The sequence below is a fragment of the Saimiri boliviensis genome, chromosome X, assembly GCF_048565385.1.
Source record: "Saimiri boliviensis isolate mSaiBol1 chromosome X, mSaiBol1.pri, whole genome shotgun sequence".
Lineage (NCBI taxonomy): Eukaryota > Metazoa > Chordata > Mammalia > Primates > Cebidae > Saimiri > Saimiri boliviensis.
The window spans coordinates 49,431,548-49,450,173 of record NC_133470.1 but is presented as its reverse complement, the minus strand read 5'-3'; the positions used below and the strand labels follow the sequence as shown (position 1 = coordinate 49,450,173).

Below are 18,626 nucleotides of genomic sequence, written 5' to 3'. Positions count from 1 at the left end.
CTCCCAAAGTGCTAGGATTACAGGCGTGAGCCACCGCACCCGGCCTGATCCTGATAATTCAAACAACCTCTCCCCTGGTGAAACAAGATTTTTTGTTTGTTTTGTTTTTGAGACAGGATCTTTTTCTGTCCACAGCCTGGCTAATTTTTATATTTTTAGTAGAGATGGGGTTTCATCATATTTGTCAGGCTGGTCTTGAACTCCCATCCTCAGGTGATCTGCCCACCGTGGCCTCTTAAAATGCTGGGATTACAGGTGTGAGCCACAGCGCCCCAGCAGTGAAACAGTATATTTTAGTGGAGACATTTAACATAAAACAGCAAGATTCTGTGATTGGGTCAGAGTGTCATTGCTGTGGTTGAAGGTGTTTGTTATCTATTGCTCCTCCCTTTAAAAGAAAGAAAGCTGGAAGTTGAAGTTAGTTTTCTAGGGTGACAAAATTCAGTATGGGTGGTTAGCTCAAGGCTGGGCTTAGATGAACAGTGTGAAAGTCTGCTCTGGTAACTCCCTGTTCAGTCAGATGGTGGTCAAGTTTTAAAAACCAGGAAGCCAGCCAGTCCATCCCTTTCAGATGGCTTTATCGATCCATTCTCTGGTTCTTCGTGTGTTGATTTTATTTTGTAAGTCTCAAAAAACAGCCTTAATTAAAGCCAGAAGGTCACCACTGTCCTAGCTACTAGTGATGCTTAGTCTTACTGGTGGTTCACAAGGAGCCTCTTGCCTCCTGAAACCCCACAGTAGGATCCTCAAATGCAAGTCTTTCTTGTCCCTCATAGAAGTAACTAGCACTCTAGGCCAGGCACAGTGGCTCATGGCTGTAATCCCAGCACATTGGAAGGCTGAGATGGGCAGATCGCTTGAGGTCAGGAGTTACAGACCAGCCTGGTGAAACCCTGTATCTACAAAAAATATTACAGACAGGCAGGCACCTGTCTGTAATCCTAGCTACTCAGGAGGCTGAGACACAAGAATTGCTTGAACCCGGGAGACAGAGATTGCACTGAGCCAAGATCGCGCCCCTGCACTCCAGCCCGAGAGACATGGTGAGACTCTGTCTCAGAAAAAAAAAAAGGAAAGTAGCACTCTAGTTCCTTGAACTCTCAAGTTTTATATAAATGAAGGACTTTTTTTTTTTTTTTTTTGAGACAGGGTCTCACTCTGTTGCCCAGGCTGGAGTGCAGTGGTGTGATCACGGTTTATCGAAGCCTCGACTTCCTGGGCTCAAGTGATTCTCTCACCTCAACCCCCCGAAAAGCTGGAACTACAAGCACGCACCAACATGCCTGGCTATTTTGTGTGTGTGTGTGTGTGTGTGTGTGTATATATATATATATATTTTTTTTTTTTTTTGAGACAGAGTTTCGCTCTTGTTACCCAGGCTGGAGTGCAATGGCGTGATCTTGGCTCACCGCAACCTCTGCCTCCTGGGTTCAAGCAATTCTCCTGCCTCAGCCTCCTGAGTAGCTAGGATTACAGGCACACGCCACCATGCCCAGCTAATTTTTTGTATTTTTAGTAGAGACGGGGTTTCACCATGTTGACCAGGATGGTCTCAATCTCTTGACCTGGTGATCCACCCGCCTCAACCTCCCAAAGTGCTGGGATTACAGGCGTGAGCCACTGCGCCCAGCCTTGTATATATTTTTTTGTAGACATGAGGTCTTGCTATGTTGCTCTGGCTGGTCTTGAACTCCTGGGTTCAAGCGATCCTCCCTGCCTTGGCCTCCCAAAGTACTGGGATTACAGGTGGGAACCACCATGCCTGCCCTAAATGAAGGACTCTTTACTAACAGCCTGCTAAATGAGTTAAGGATTCATTTGTTTTTTTTTTTATAAACTAAAATGAAGGCCTAGTAGAACTCCATATTCTATGAATGCTTATTTTTGTGCTAAATTACAAAACTCACTATGCTTGTGAGCTCACCCAGAGTTAGAATTTTCTCTGTTTTAAGGAGATGTTATGCCATCTTGTCATGACTTGGTTCTGGTCTTCAATTGTTGCTATTCTTGCTTTTTTTTTTTGAACCAGAGGCTGACTCTGTCACCCAGGTTGGAGTGCAGTGATACAACAATCTCCGCTCACTGCAACCTTTACCTCCCAGGTTCAATCGATTCTCCTGTTTCGGCATCCTGAGTAGCTGGGACTACAGGCACGTGCCACCATGCCCGGCTAATTATTTTGTATTTTTGGCAGAGATGGGGTTTCACCATGTTGGTCAGGCTGGTCTCGACCTCAAATGATCCACCTGCCTCAGCCTCCCAAAGTGCTGGGATTACAGGCGTGAACCACTGCACCCGGCCTATTCTTGCTTTTTAATGATAAATTACTATTAGTTTCATTATTTTCAGTTTAGTTTGGTTGTTTGGCTAATCCTACAATGTGTAATGATATATATTTGTATTAAAAGTAGTTTAGGATGGGCACAGTGGCTCATGCTAGTAATCCCAGAAGTTTGGGAGCCCAAGGTGGGCGGATCACTTGAGGTTAAGAGTTTGAAACCATTCTGGCCAGTATGATAAAATCCTGTCTCTACTAAAAATACAAAAATTAGCTGGCCATGGTGGCATGTGCCTGTAGTCTCAGCTACTGAAGAGGCTGAGGCAGAAGACTCACTTGAATCTGGGAAGTGGAGGTTGCAGTGAGCCAAAATCACACCATTTTGCTTCAGCCTGAGCGTTGCAGCAAGACTCTGTCTCAAAAAAAAAAAAAAAAAAAAAAAAGAAAAGAAAGAAAGAAAAAGTAGTTTAGGTTTGTAATTTTCCAGTAACTAAATATTAAGACATTTATTATCTTAACAAATATTTCTCTCAACAAATATGCTAGGCTCCGTGGTTAAAGCATAAATTGGGCCGGGTGCGGTGGCTCAAACCTGTAATCCTAGCACTTTGGGAGGCTGAGGCGGGTGGATCACAAGGTCAAGAGATCAAGACCATCCTGGTCAACATGGTGAAACCCCGTCTCTACTAAAAAAATACAAAAAAATTAGCTGGGCGTGGTGGCGCGTGCCTGTAATCCCAGCTACTCAGAAGGCTGAGGCAGGAGAATTGCTTGAACCCAGGAGGCCGAGGTTGCAAGAGGGCGCCATTGCACTCCAGCCCGGGTAACGAGCGAAACTCCGTCTCAAAAAAAAAAAGAAAAAAAACAAACAAACATAAATCACCTGCATGTTACTTGCTAAAGTGGATGCGTACAGATTTTCAGCCCTCCCCACTACATTTGCTTCCATCATGACACCTTGCTGTTATCACAGATTTTTTTTTTTTTTTTTTTTTTTTTTGAGATGGAGTCTCATGTTGTCCAGGCCGGAGTGCAGTGGCGTGATCTAGCTCACTGCAGCCTCCACCTCCCAGATTCAAGCGATTCTTCTGCCCCAGCCTCCCCAAGTAGCTGGGACTACAGGCACGTGCCACTACGCCCGGCTAATTTTTGTATTTTTAGTAGAGACAGAATTTCCCCATGTTGGCCAGGCTGTTCTCCAACTCCTGACCTCAGGTGATTCGCCTGTCCGGGCCTCTGAAAGTGCTGGGATTACAGGCGTGAGCCACCACGCCCTGCCAGAGTCTTTTTATCAGAGAAAAATGGAAATAAGAAGAGTAGGTGGTGGGTTGTAGGGTTTTTTGTCCCACCTCTTCTCCTGCCTTATACTTAACGATCCTTTTTCCTTCTTTTTCTTTCTCTCTCTCTCTTTTTTCTTTCTTTTATCTCCATTCATTCTTTTGTTCTCTTTCTTTCTTTTCCTTCCTTCCTTCCTTTCTTCCTTCCCTTCCTTCCCTTCCTTGTCTTTTTTTCTTTCTTTCAACAGAATCTCACTCTGTCGCCCAGGCTAGAGTGCAGTGATGCAATCTCAGCTCACTGCAACCTCCACCTCCTGGGTTCAGTGGCTGGGATTACAGGTGCACACCATGATGCCTGACTAATTGTTTGTATTTTTAGTAGAGACAGAGTTTCACCACATTGGCCAGGCTGGTCTGGAACTCCTGACCTCAAGTGATCTGCCTGACTCAGCCTCCCAAAGTTTTGGGATTACAGGCGTGAGCTGCCACGCCTGGTCCATTACCATCATTCTTTCTGTCTTGCCAGGTCTCCATCCAATCCCACCCCAAGGAGGAAAACTGGAGATTGCTGGGATGGTTGTGGGCCAGTGGGCTGGCAGCAGATCCTCCAGGGGCCTAGGATCCTTCGGCATGCAAGTGGTTTCTGTCGGTGGGCCAGGAAAGGGGTATGTATCCAAATAGGCTGATATGAGCTAGTGTCAGTTAAGGTCCCCTTGGGAATATGCATAGGTATTAAATCCTTCTATTAAGGCAAGAAGTACTAACTAACTTTCCTTTTTTTTTTCTTTTGAGGCAGGGTCTCACTTTGTTGCCCAGGCTGGAGTGCAGTGGCATGATGTCTGCCACTCTTTACTGCAATCTCCTCTGCCTCCTGGGTTCAAGTGCTCCTCTTGCCTCAGCCTCCCAAGTAGCTGGGACCACAGGTGTGCATCACCATGCCTGACTAATTTTGCATGTTTTTGGTAGACCTGTAGTTTCGCTATGTTGCCCAGGCTGGTCTCAAACTCCTGAGCTCAAGCAATCCTCCTGTCTTGGCTTTCCAAAGTGCTGGGAGTACAACTATGAACCACCATGCCTGACCAACTTTCTTGTTTTTTGTTTGTTTGTTTGTTTGTTTTTGTTTTTTTTAAACGGGGTTTCACCATATTGGTCAGGCTGGTCTCAAACTCCTGACCTCAGGTGATCTACCCGCCTCAGCCTCCCAAAGTGCTGGGGTTGCAGGCATGAGCCACCACGCTCGGCGTTTTTTTTGTTGTTGTTGTTTTTTGTTTTTTTAGTTGGAATCTCTGTCGCCAGGTGCCTGGCTGGAGTGCAGTGGCGCTATCTCAGTTCACCGCAACCTCCGCCTCCCAGGTTCAAGTAATTCTCCTGCCTCAGCCTCCCGAGTAGCTGGGACTACAGGTGCACACCACCATACTTGGCAAATTTTTGTATTTTTAGTAGAGACGGGCTTTCATCATGTTGGCCAGGATGGTCTCGATCTCTTGACCTAGTGATCCGCTCGCCTTGGCCCCCCAAAATGCTGGGATTACAGGCATGAGCCACCACACCCGGTCTTTTTTTTTTTTTTTTTTTTTTTTTGAGACGGAGTTTTCATCGTTTCCCAGGCTGGAGTGAAGTGACATGGTCTCCGCTCACTGTACTCTCCACCTCCCGGGTCCAAGTGATTCTCCTGCCTCAACCTCCCAAGTAGCTGGGATTACAAGCGCCGACCACCACGCCTGGCTAGTTTTTGTATTTTTAGTAGAGATTGGCTTTCTCTGTGTTGGCCAGGCTGTTCTCGAACTCCTGACCTCAGGTGATCCACCCGCCTTGGCCTCCCAAAGTGCTGGGATTACAGGCATGAGCCACTGCGCCCAGCCCAACTTTCCATTGTTAAAGTCAGTTTTCAGTTTAGTTCAGCAAATATAAAATAAATTGCCCTGCCTTGATTAAAGAGTTTTTACCCTAGAGGAGGATATGGGATACAGAACAATTCAGTTTAGTAGAATATAGAAATGACTGAGATAGATGTTTACATCTATCAGGAGTAACACTGAGGGAGGGGCATCTAACTTAAGAGGGTCAAACTTCCAAGAGGAAACAAATAGTTAACCAGATGAAAAGTGGGGTGCGGGCTTTATGTTTCTCATGATCACTTTTTCTCTCACTTGCTAAAGGCATGGAAAAGAACAGACTGGTAGAGGATTCAAGGGACACAAAAAAGGAAATAAGCAAGTAAGTACTTATTTTTATTTTTATTTTTTTTAGATTATTTACCTTCTGTTTGATTCCTTTCCCTTTTCAGCTAAACTACAAAAGATCAGATCAGGCATGGAAACCTGAACTGCTCAGGGGAGCGTCGCAATTCCTCCAAGCGTTTGATTGCATTCCCCTGCTCTCTAGTGGTATCGTGAGGGTTAGCCTGCCTCGAGCTGTTCTCACAGGGCTGCAGAGTCTTCCCCTTTTCCAAGTGAGACCACAAGATAGAAACCAGGTACTGTGTCCTAAAGACCTGCGCCTAGTATACTATGTGCTGCGTGCAGCCAGAAAGGGGCCAGAGTGATGCTAACAGTGAGACTGCCCATAGCCTGCCTGAGCTTCTGAGAGGCCATCAGATACGCTTAGAAAGCTGGACTTTTTTTTTGCTTTTGCCGAATATAGGTGGGGGGGTGTTACCATTCTGCTTATTCTCAATGACTCAGAAATGTTTTGAACTTTCTCTCTCTCTTTTGAGATAGGATCTCACTGTCACCCAGGCAGGCTGGAGTGCAGTGGCACAATCACGGCTCACTGCAGCCTCTACCTCCTTGGCTTATGCAATCCTCTCAGCTCAGTCTCTCAAGTAGCTGGGACTATAGTTGTTGTACACCACCGCACCCTGCTATGTTTTTCTATTTTTTTTTTTTTTTTTTTTTTTTTTGAGACGGAGTTTCACTCTTGTTACCCAGGCTGGAGTGCAATGGCGCGATCTTGGCTCACCACAACCTCTGCCTCCCGGGTTCAGGCAATTCTCCTGCCTCAGCCTCCTGAGTAGCTGGGATTACAGGCACGCGCCACCACGCCCAGCTAATTTTTTGTATTTTTAGTAGAGACGGGGTTTCACCATGTTGACCAGGGTGGTCTCGATCTCTTGACCTGGTGATCCACCCGCCTCAGCCTCCCAAAGTGCTGGGATTACAGGCTTGAGCCACCGCGCCCGGCCTGTTTTTCTATTTTTTACGGAGACAAGGTCTTCGTTGCCCCAAGCTGGTCTCAAAGTCCTGGGCTCAAGTGATCAACCTCTTAAAGTACTGGGATTACAGGCCTAAGCCACTGTGCCCAGCCTTCAAACTTCCTTCTAATCCATACCTTGAATTATATCACAGTTCCCACTGGTCCTCATTAGGTGTGTCCCACCCCACTTCCACCCCACCCAGATGCAAACTAGGATGTTCTTGTAGTGATCCAAAATATTGTAGTAGACTCAAACTGCTGGGCTTCTTGTAGTATCACAGCTCCCATTTCTTGAGTACCTACTTTCTACCAAGTCCCCTCTAGACATTCTACATGTAGTCTTTCATCCTGGACAATTTTGTCATCAGTTCTCTGTCCTAAATCTATTCTATATACAGCCAGCCCTCACTTTGTCCACGTTAATCCCCATCATCTACTGTTTCCTCAAAGAAGATAAATTTGCTTTAATGTGATTTTGAGCCAAAAATGGAACTAGATAGTAGATCTCCCACACAAAGCATTTGCACTCCAAAGCTACAGAACAGTGACTTTGGTGATTTTTCCAAAGCTTCTCAGCTTTTTCCTGAAGCTGCTCAGTAAGGTAAAAAGGAGGCACCTAGAAGGAAAGCTAATCACCGAATAGGCTCTCATAAGATGGTACAGCCTTGGTGAATTCACTGGGATTCAGGCGCTGGTCATCAGGCATACAGTCGGAGAAGCCTGATACTTTTGGTATAAGAATAGATTCATCTCTCTGGTTGACTCACCCTAACCAAGATCATAGAAGGAGCTACGTGGGGCTAGGTGCGGTGGCTCATACCTGTAATCCCAGCACTTTGGGGGGCCGAGGCGGGCAGATCACGAGGTCAGGAGTTTGAAACCAGCCTGGCTAATATGGTGAAACCCTGTTTCTACTAAAAATACAAAAATTAGCCAGGCGTAGTGGAACGCACCTGTAGTCCCAGCTACTTGGGAGACTGAGGCAGAAGAATCGCTTCAACCTGGGAGGTGGAGGTTGCAGTGAGCTGATATCGAGCCAGTACACTTTAGCCTGGGCAACACAGCAAGACTCTGTCTCAAAAAAAAAAAGAGAAAGAGCTGTGTGGATATGGCTAAGGGGTGGGGGAAGAAGGGGCTGAGATAAAGAACTGATATATGATCAGAAATAGTTGTCACAATGTATTACACATTTACTCTTTTCTAGGCACTCTTAAAAATACCTGAGCTCATTGAAACCAAATAAATGCCCTGTGAAGTATTTATTTTTTCTATTTTATTATTACTATTTTTTTTATTGCATTTTAGGTTTTGGGGTACATGTGATGAACATGCAAGATTGTTGCATAGGTACACACTTGGCAGTGTGGTTTGCTGCCTTCCGTCCCCTCACCTGTATCTGTCATTTCTCCCCATGCTGTCTCTTCCCACCTCCCCACACCCCCGCCCCTCCCCCATTTCCCCCCAACGGACCCCAGTGTGTAGTGCTCCCCTCCCTGTGTCCATGTGTTCTCATTGTTCAGCACCCACCTATGAGTGAGAATATACGGTGTTTGATTTTCTGCTCTTGTGTCAGTTTGCTGAGAATGATGGATATGAACAGATACTTTACAAAAGAAGACATACAGGAGGCCAACAAACATATGAAAAAATGCTCATCATCACTGGTCATCAGAGAAATGCAAATCAAAACCACATTGAGATACCATCTCACACCAATTAGAATGGCGATCATTAAAAAATCGGGAAACAACAGATGCTGGAGAGGATGCGGAGAAATAGGAACACTTTTACACTGTTGGTGGGAATTAATATTTTTTTTGAGACAGGGTCTCACTCACCCGGGCTAGAATGCAGAGCACTGCAGCCTCAACCTCCCAGGCTCAAGCAATCCTCCCACCTCACCCTACTAAGTAGTTGGGACTACAGATGTGAGCCACCACACCCAGCTAATTTTAAAGTGTTTTTTTGTAGAGACGGGGTTTTGCCACATTGCCCAGACTGGTATCAAACTCCTGACCTCAAGCTCGGCCTCCCAAAGTACTGGGATTAAAGGAATGAGCCACCATGCTTGGCCTGTTCCCCATTTTAAACAGGAGGAAATTGAGACTCAGAAGAATGAAATATCTTTCCCCAAATTATCCATGAAGTCTGTATATCAGAATGGACATTACAGCCTGAGCTAACTGATTCCGAAGCCCTGTGCTATGTGAATTCCAATATAGTATAACAGCTCCAGTTGTTAGAGACAAGCATCAGACTCAGGTGTGGCTGACTCTAGCTATGCATGCCTTTAACCATTACTACAAGAGCTTGCTTTCTCTTAAGGGCAAGTTACAAGAGAGGCCGTGGTATCAGAAGTTTGCTTGGGGGCATGGAATCAGAACAATGATATTAGCTAGCTTTTTTTTAATGAGTCACCCAAGCTGGAGGGCAGTGTTGCAATCATAGTTTACTGCAGCCTCAAACCCCTGGGCTCAAGTGATCCTCCCACCTCTAAGTAGGTGCGAGTACAGGTACACACGACCATGCCTAGATCATTTTTATATTTTTTGTAGAGAGAGGGTTTCGCCATGTTGGCCAGACTGATCTTGAACTCCTGAACTCAGGTGATCCACCTGCCTCGGCCTCCCAAAGTGCTGGGATTACAGGCGTGAGCCACTGTGTCCAGCCTTAGTGCGCATTTATTGAGTTCTTACACTGTGCCAAAGACAGCATGTTCTAAGTGCTTTATATGTAGTGTCTCATTGAATCCCTATGGGAACCTATGAAGTAGATACTTACTCTATCTAATTTACAGATGTGGAAAGTGAGAGAAAACAAGGGATGGTTAGGCAATCTTAAGTTTCTCTTAGCTAAGACGGCTGCCGACACTGTTACCTACTGTCACCTAGCGAAGGAAATCCTCATTGAGACTTTGTTTATCGCAAGCCATCTTCTCTGGACAGAGCTGCTGCTGACTTCCTTTTTGACTCCTCTTTTTCTGTTTCAGTTGGACCAGAAAAAAAAAAAAAGAGTATGAGATAATTAAGAAAATGTTCCAGCTTATTAAATCTGGTTACACTCTAATCCTGTCTTCCTGAGATGATTTTTCAGTTGGAACAGAAAAAGAAGAGTATGAAATAATTAATAAAATGTTCCAGCTTATTAAATCTGGATACACTATAATCCTGTCTTCCTGAAATTGTTCCTAGGCCACAAGAGTTTTGTATGTTCTTAAATTTTTTTTTTTCATGTTTTTCTTTTTTGAGAGACAGTCTTGCTCCATCACCCAGGCTGGCGTACAGTGGCACAATCTCAGCTCACTGTAACCTCTGCCTCCTGGGTTGAAGCAATTGTCCTGCCTCAGTTTCCCAAGTAGCTGGGATTACAGTACAGAGTGCACCACCACACCCAGTGAATTTTTGTATTTTTAGTGGAGGCGGGGTCTTACCATCTTGGCCTGGCTGGTCTTGAACTCCTGACCTCAGTTATTCTGCCCACCTCAGCCTCTCAAAGTACTGGAATTACAGGTTTGAGCCACCATGCCTGGCCTGTTCTTAAATTCTTAAGTCACTTACTTGTAATGTTGTGATTTCTTTATTGACTCCTTCAGGTGGCTAATTCATCCATTTTTATGGCTGTTACTATCCAGGTTGTTGGACAGTACTTCATAGTAAGCCCCATGTTGTACAGACTTTGGAATGAAATGATCTAGCTTTGAATCTGGCTCTGCTACTCACTAGTTCTGTGACCTTAGACAAGTTACTTAGCCTCTTTGCCCTAGTTTTCCCCTCTATAAACTTGGAGAAATTGGTATCTATGTTGCAGAGTTGTTATATGAGGACTAAATTGAAGTCTTTTCACTTTTTTTCAGGCTGTTTTTCTTTTTCTTCTTTTTTTTTTTTTTTTTTTGAGATAGGATCTCACTCTGTCGCCCAGGCTGGAATGCAGTGGTACAGTCATGACTCACTGCAGCATGGACCTCCCAAGCTCAAGCAATCCTCCCCACCTCAGCCTCCTGAGTAATTTGGCCACAGGTGCATGCCACCATGCCCAGCTAATTTTTGTAATTTTTTTAGAGATAGGGTTTCGCAGTGTTGCCCAGGCTGGTCTCACACTCCTAAGTTCAAGCAGTCTGCCTGCCTTGACCTCCTAGGAGGTTCAGTTTTCTTACCTATAAAAGGAACAACAGACTATGTAGCATGTCCACCAACCCCTGAGTAATCAGAAGCTGTGATTATTCCCAGCAACATTCATTAAGAGCCAGCATTGGGCCGGGCGCAATGGCTCTTGCCTGTAATCCCAGCACATTGGGAGGCCGAGGCGGGTGGATAACCTGAGCTCAGGAGTTTGAGACCAGTGTGGCCAACATGGTGAAACCCCATCTCTACAAGAAAGATAAAAATTAACTGGATGTGGTGGTGCATGCCTGTAGTCTCAGCTACTTGTGGGGCTGAAGTGGGAAGATGGCTTGAGCCCAGGAAGTTGAGGCTACAGTGAGCCAGGATTGCACCACTGAACTCCACCCTGGGTGACAGAGCAAGACCCTGTCTCAAAAAAAAAAAAAAAAAAAAAAAAAAACTGTGTCATTATTGTGTTATCATTGCCATGCCATTGGATTTCAGTTGGGTCTATATGCTGTTTCCCTAAGTTCTCAAGATGATACTAGAATGTATTAGGTATCGGGCTGGGCATGGTGGCTGACACCTTTAATCTCAGCACTTTGGGAGGCTGAGGCGAGTAGATCACTTAAGGCCAGGAGCTGGAGACCAGCCTGGCTAACATGGTGAAAACCCTGTCTCTGCTAAAAATACAGAAATTAGCCAGGTGTGGTGGCGGACGCCTGTAGTCCCAGCTACTCGGGAGGCTGAGGTGGGAGGATTGCTTGAACCTTGGAGGCAGAGGTTGCAGTGAGCCCAGATTGCAGACTACACTCCAGCCTGGGCAACAGAACAAGACTTTGTCTCAAAAAATAAAAACACAAAAAGAATATACTAGATATCAACCAGCTTGCAGTCTTCTGGTGTTTTTGAAGAACTGAGACCATCTCCTCAGGCTAGCTTATGAATATGCTTAGGAAGGGTCAACCAGTCTGGGTGGGATTCCCATTTCCACTGCATATCTCTGTTTTTAACAGGGCACTTCAGATGCAATTTCTAAATCCCTGGAGCTTCATCAAGGTCGATCTCGCTCCCAGGTAAATGGAAACAGTGGCGCATTGATCAAGGAAGAGAAGAGTGATCATCATCTTCTAGCTCCATCACAATGTGCCTTATCCAGAGACAGCAACGAGTGTAATAGCGGTAACCGCTACCTCCCTATGAAGAATGGGGAGAAGAACCTCTTACAAGAGCGAAAGCTAGAAACTGTAACACAACGGAAAGAGGACTGACAAGCTGAAGATGGCTTCACCAAACCAGGAAAAGGGAAAACTTTTACTTTTCTGATTTTAGGCCCAAGCTAGAGGAGGATATAAATGCTTACCTTAAGATTTCTCCAGAATTTTGATGGGATGTTCTGTTGTGTCCATCTTTTTCCCTTCCCTGCCTTTTTCTGGGCCTCCAGATTCAGTGGTCTGTTTCTGGGTAAGTTCTGGTCAAAGATGAATGGCAGTAAGACCAGCTCCTATTCTCAAATGGAATATATAGCACCATTATTTTCTTCATCTCCTCTGGGAGCCTCGTAAGGCAGTACCTGTCAGAAATTGCGTGTTATCACATAAGGTCCTATAGAAAAGTTCCAGATTTGGGCTGGGCGTGGTGGCTCACGCCTGTAATCCCAGCACTTTGGGAGGCCGAGGTGGGCGGATGACGAGGTCAGGAGTTTAAGACCAGACTGGCCAACATGGTGAAACCCCATCTCTACTAAAAAATACAAAAGTTAGCTGGGCATGGTGGCTTGTGCCTGTAATCTCAGCTACTTGGGAGGCTGGGATAGGAGAATTGCTTGACCCGGGACCAGGGAGGTGGAGGCTGCAGTGAGCCGAGATTGTGCCACTGCACTCCAGCCTGGGCTACAGAGCGAGACTCCATCTCAAAAAAAAAAAAAAAAAAAGTTCCAGATTTGTTTTTTCTGAATATTTATAATGATACTCATTATCACAGACATATGTGATAAACCTGTGAGGTTGTGGGGACAGCTGTCCCCACAACCTCACAGTTTTGTTATTATTTTTTAATGATGATTTTCTCTGTGAAGGGGTATCCACCTCTTCCTCACTCCTTCTTCCAACTTACCTACCCTGGATTTTACACCACCACCTCTAGCTTTGGCCTGACAATCAGATAGGTAGATGTTTTCAGAAAAGTAAGGTAGTATTGGTTATTTTAGTTTAGTTTAGTTTTTATTTTATACACTTCAAAAGAACTATCAATGGCCTTTGTACTGGGGGATTCAAGTGAATCAGGAAAGTACTGGGCAGATTTTTCCTGCCTGTCAACCAGTGCATTGTTTGTAAAATAGGAGATGTGGCACAGTTCATTCACTCCCTACTGCCCACACCGTGAAAGGGTGGGAATCAGTGTGATGAACCTGAGTACTGAAAAGACTGTGTGTGTGTGTGTATGTGTGTGTGGGTGGGTGTATATATGATGTGTGTATCTATATGCATACACATACCCTTTATATAAAGAGACAGATCTATTTATCTATACATATTTTATATATATGTGTGTGTGTATGTGTGTATATATGTGTGTATATATATACACATACATACATGCATACATGGTGATGTCCCAGAGGATTTACTGAATTTCCCAGAAATGCTTCCACTGCTATGGAGTGGAGGGTTTCAAAAGACCACACTTTAAATGTGAAATTCTTAACTAAGTCATAGCCCATCACAATTATGAGAAGTTGGATGGGTTTCTCTAAATCAGACAAAAAGTGCTTTCCAGAAATTGCCTGTTCAGAACAACAAACACTTGGGTTGTTACAAGCTTAATCTTGAACAGAGCCCTCACATCCCATACGGTGAAAACAGGACGTTGGAATGGGATCGGGAAGAGTTGGGCATTTCCTTATGAAGGTTTGGAGAGAAAAGAAGGGATGGGAGGTGACTACCGTTTGAAAGGGCTTTCGGCCAATTCGGAGGAAATCTCTTCTGGAACTCCAGGGTCAAATTGGTTTCAGGCTAGAATTGATGGACATGAATCCCTGAAGGAGAGAGGACTAGCTTTGGAAAGATAGGGTAGGGAAGTGTGAGGAAACTGACTATTTGATTTTACACGCTTAGATTGTTTCATTTGTTCATTGACATCCTGACTACCGGATCTTTTCATTTGCTTTGCAAGGAAGACTTTAGAGGACTCTGGCCTGGGCCTTGAGATGTATTCTATAAAAGATTCTCAGCCCCCCGTGTGGCCAGGATCTGCCCAGGATAAAGAGGCTATTCCTCCTTGCCGGAGATAATATTGAGACAACCTTGCATTTCCAGTTTCCCTCCTTGGGCAGCCGAAGTATGAGGGATGGAAACATGGCTTGCAAAAAAATTAGCATTGTGTCTTTATTCAGGAATTGAGGCTTCCAGCCTCACATACCTCCTTTTGGGCTTTGTGATATTCTTGCCCAAGAAGTACCATTTCTACAGAAATACAACTGACTAATCTTCTAGCAGGGTTCTTTTTGAAAAACCTTATGCATCTTAACCCACAGCAGGTCCTTGGTGATTTTTGCCCAGACAACCAGAAGGCTATTTGCTCACTTCCCACTTACAATGATCATATCATAGGAAATTGAAAACAGCGTCAGACTATTTAGTCCTAGTCTGTTCCAGATTAAGAGAATCCATTATTTTCAGGGGGAGAGAGCCCTGGAATGCCTTGACCCCTGCCCAGATACTTCTTACACAAACCAAAGAAAGATGACCAGAGTGTGCATCTAGCTAGACCGAAGTAGAAACAAAGTATACAGAAACCTCCCCTTCGGAATCAGCTCCCCTAATGTGGTCCCCCTTCTTCTGTTGGACCTGCCAAACCTTTCACAACATCTTGAAGGTAGGACTCCTATATCCAGCTTAGGGAAGGGATAGTAGTACATTTACATGGCTTGGAATTTTCTTTCTGGAGCCACAGAGGGATGAATCCTTCGGAGCTCTGAAAGCAACCAGTATCACTGAGCTGTGAGACCTGTATCTCCATTTTCCAATAGGAAGCACTTGAACTTAAAATTGGTGAAGTATTTTTTGCAGTTGCTGTTTCTGTGCACCTTGAATCTGACACAATCAGATGACAGTATTGTTAACTCTCACACTGTTAGGAAGATTTCTTACTTTGTAGGCAGTCACTGTGAGAGGTAAAATTGCTGCTTTGGCAGGGATGCTTCCAGTTTGCCAAGAGGCTTTTCTTCCTTCCACACACCTCTATTTCCCCTAGCCCAGGGTGAAACAAGTGGGTCATCTCAACTTTGATTTTTATTTGGATTCAGCATTTTGGGTTCAGAACGTTACAAGAAAGCACCATAAATGGCCATATTCCTAGACTGATTTATTTATCTGACAAAATATACAGCTTAAAAGCCAGGAAACCTAAGGTTCATTACTGAGAGATGAACTTTCTCTAATTGGAAGACAAATTGTGGAACGCGGGGTCTGATCTTTGCTGCACCACTTAAGAGACTGTCATCCTTCACTTGAGGTTCCATTTCTAGCTGTGATGTGACCTCTCTTGAACAAAGTCATATGGGAACCCCTAGAAATGACCCCTTTACATTGTAGGACCATAAGCAAAACAACCTGGTTGTGTAGAGTCACTGATCCCCAAGGACTTGTCGTTGCTTCTATTTCTGCCGGTATGTCTTGGGATCAGCTTATAACTCCTACCCTTATTCAGTCAGTGACCAGTTCAGTCTGGTCTGGACCAGACCTGACAAACTTATGTTCACTTGCATCACTTTCATTCGGAGCCAGTAGGACTTTGGGTAGACTTTAAAGCCCAAGAAGTGGTACTCGTTTTGGCTAGTGACATTTGATTTTTATCTCCATCTTGATTTCTGATACCGTTGGCCAAGTCACGTTAACTTTTTTTGATCACTGAGAAAAACAGCCGAACAAGGCACATTGCGGAGGGCAGTTAAGGTGGAGGGTCGGGGGCAGGAATGCTTATGTAGGGTAGAAAGAATGTGGGGGTTGCTGTTTGGTTATGGCGATCCAGTCCTTTGGAACCGAACAGGGCTCCTTTGGGCATGTCAGTGTTAACCATTACAGCCTTTACTGCCCACCCACCTTTAAAATGTCAGTACAAGTAGACCACAGTTTAAAGTAGTTAGTATAATTCTACTAAGGTTTAATCATGATAGTTGTTCACTTCCTGGTGCATATTTCCTAAATATGCCTGGGGTTTTGGGGGGGGGGGGTTGAGTTTTCACTGTTCGATTGTGTGTCATCTTGTATTTTTCTCCATCCTGTGACTTTGGCATCTTCTTATTCGACTTTCTATTTTCTTTTCCCTTGGCTTATTGCAGTAGTCTGCTGGTGCAGGTAGAGAGCTCAGTGCACCTATCCCCTGTTACCGCTAATTATCTTCAATATTGTCAGAGGTTATTTTGATGTTCGAAGAAAATAAAGTCATTTTTTACAAAATCCATCTTTTCCAAGTTAAAAGCAAAATACAAAATCCCCTGTGCTAGGGTGCCCATTTCAGCTTTCGACGTTGCCCCTGTACTTTTATAGATGCTCTTTTTGTCCGTGTTGGTAGTAACTAATGACTAGTGAATTTTCATGTAAATGAAGCAAAATAAATATTTCAGACTTTAGTAATCTCTCATAACCCTGCCAAATCTGATGACTTCATTTTAGTTACTTCCCAGAAGGCACTTCCCCTCCTACCTTCTATTCTATTCTATTCTATTCCTAATCTGTTCTATTCTGTTTTTAGAATAACACACTAGATAAAGAAACTTTAACTGCAAGGAGTCAGTGACTTTTAGTGCTCCCTGATAAATGATGTTATTGACAAAAGTAAAAAATTACTTCCTTGTTTTTTTCCTGTATTACTATCTTCTCTCCTGTGCTCTTGACAGTGTGTTTAGTGGATGTACTTCTCTTTCCCACTCCCAGATTCCAGATTCCCTGCCTTTTTGGTCCACCTCACCACAAAAGCTCCATAGTTTATTAATGTAAGTTTGAATGGATGCTTCTTTGGGGAAACTGCAGGAGTTAATGGAAGAGTTTCAGAAAGGAATAAGAATGTCTCAGGAGTTGTTCTGTGATGGAAATTGGTCTGTTGTTCTGTTAATGCTGATGGAAAGAAACTTACAACGCTTAATAAAAATCTATTCTTTTAGTCAAAAAAAAGTTGTGAAATAATTTTGGGTGTGTGAAGTTTGATTTCTTTTCCCATCTCTGGATCTCTTTCTGCAAATGGGGGATACACTTGCCTCAATTCAGAAGTGTTGCACAGAGATTTAGGAATTTATTTGTATAGTATCAGGGCAAGAGACCCAAGTACGAGAATCATCAAAAGGAAGAGCATATTTACCCTCCTGGTTAACGTCTTTATTTGAATGTTCTAAAGGCACCTTTGTCTTGACATTTCCCAAACTGAACCCATCCTTTGTGCTGAAGCCTGTGCCTCTGTCAGTGACACGACTTTCTACTCAATTGCCTAAACCACAGACCGACCTAGGAGTGAACTACCTTAGACTTGCCCCTCACTTCTCAAATCCAACTGATGAAAACATCTGTTGATGACACTCAACCATCTTTCTGTATCTCACATCTGTTTCCTCTTTTCTGTCCTGGCTCCTGTGGCTTAGTGGAGGCCTCAGCATGTCTTACCTGGACTATTGCAATTGCTCCCCATCTTACTCCTTTCTTAACTAGGCAGTTTTAAGCAACATTTTGTGTCTAAGAGTATGTGCCTTTTTCCAGTGAAAGGGCCCAGACCTTTTTTCAGGTTCTTAAAAGAATCTGTGACACGAAAGGATGTTAAGAACCCTTGCTTTAATCCACCATGCTTAGCAGCTTCTAAAGTGTCCCTCTAACATGCTGCTCTCCTGACTCCATGATCCCTTCATGATCTGGCCCTTGACCACATCTCTGCTCACTTCCTACTTCCCCTACCCCACTCCGGCCATAGTAAAATGCATCCCATACACATGAAGCTGTCAATATCCATTTCTTCTCGCTTCTACCATTGCCAAAATTTCTTTCTCTGTTTCTGGTGCAGACTCAACTTACTCCCCCAAGATTCTGCTCGTCTTTATGATTCTTTTCCTGATCCCCAACTCAATGAGTACAGACTCATCACAACCAGCCTCTGTAGTGCTTTGCTGATCTCTGCTTCTAGATTATGCTGGTGAGCAGTGACTGTGCTTGACCATCTCTGTGTTCTTGGCACCTGCTGCACAGCACGCGCTTAGTAAATGTTTGATGAAGAAGTCAAGGACAGCTAAAACACTTTTGAAAATGGCCTTTGGTACAAAGCAGATAAACAGACTTTCAAGGCAGAGGATACTTCGGGGGCAAAAACTCAGGAAGATTGAGTATGAGGTTTCAGCCCTGGATGGCATTCACTTAAATGTGTTTTAAAATTGAGCTCTGAGTCACCTTTGAACAACAGAGGGATGCTTTGAACAGAGGCTAAAGCCAGGACTCCAGGGCATTCTTTACTGTTTCTGCTGAATGACTCTAGCTGCACTTGGCCTCCCTAACCGCTCTGCGCCTTGTGTGTACAGATTATAAAAGGAAACAGCTGAGCCTCAAGGTAGCATTAGAGGCCAGCTGACGCTTGTAAACACTTTATCCTTAAATGAAAAATTTTGTCTTATATAGGTTTCTTATAGCTACAGATGTCTTTTCCTAGCCTTTGATCTTTGAGTGTTGGGACTGCGAAAATTTAATAGTAGTAAATCTTTAGTATTTGGCTTTTTAATTTTATTTTATTTTATTTTTGAGA

At 44.1% G+C, this 18,626-nt stretch overlaps 1 protein-coding gene across 1 annotated transcript in view; it reads left to right on the top strand.

The window, feature by feature from the left end:
• Positions 1-17,023, top strand: part of FAM120C (family with sequence similarity 120 member C) — a 111,999-nt gene extending 94,976 nt beyond the window's left edge. Inside the window, exons 14-16 of the mRNA XM_039475350.2 lie at positions 4,082-4,220; positions 5,715-5,772; positions 11,867-17,023. Of these exons, the coding sequence (XP_039331284.2) occupies positions 4,082-4,220; positions 5,715-5,772; positions 11,867-12,121 (452 nt within the window). The 3' untranslated portion in view covers positions 12,122-17,023. The remainder of the gene's footprint in view (positions 1-4,081; positions 4,221-5,714; positions 5,773-11,866) is intronic.
• The last annotated feature ends 1,603 nt before the right edge of the window (positions 17,024-18,626 follow it).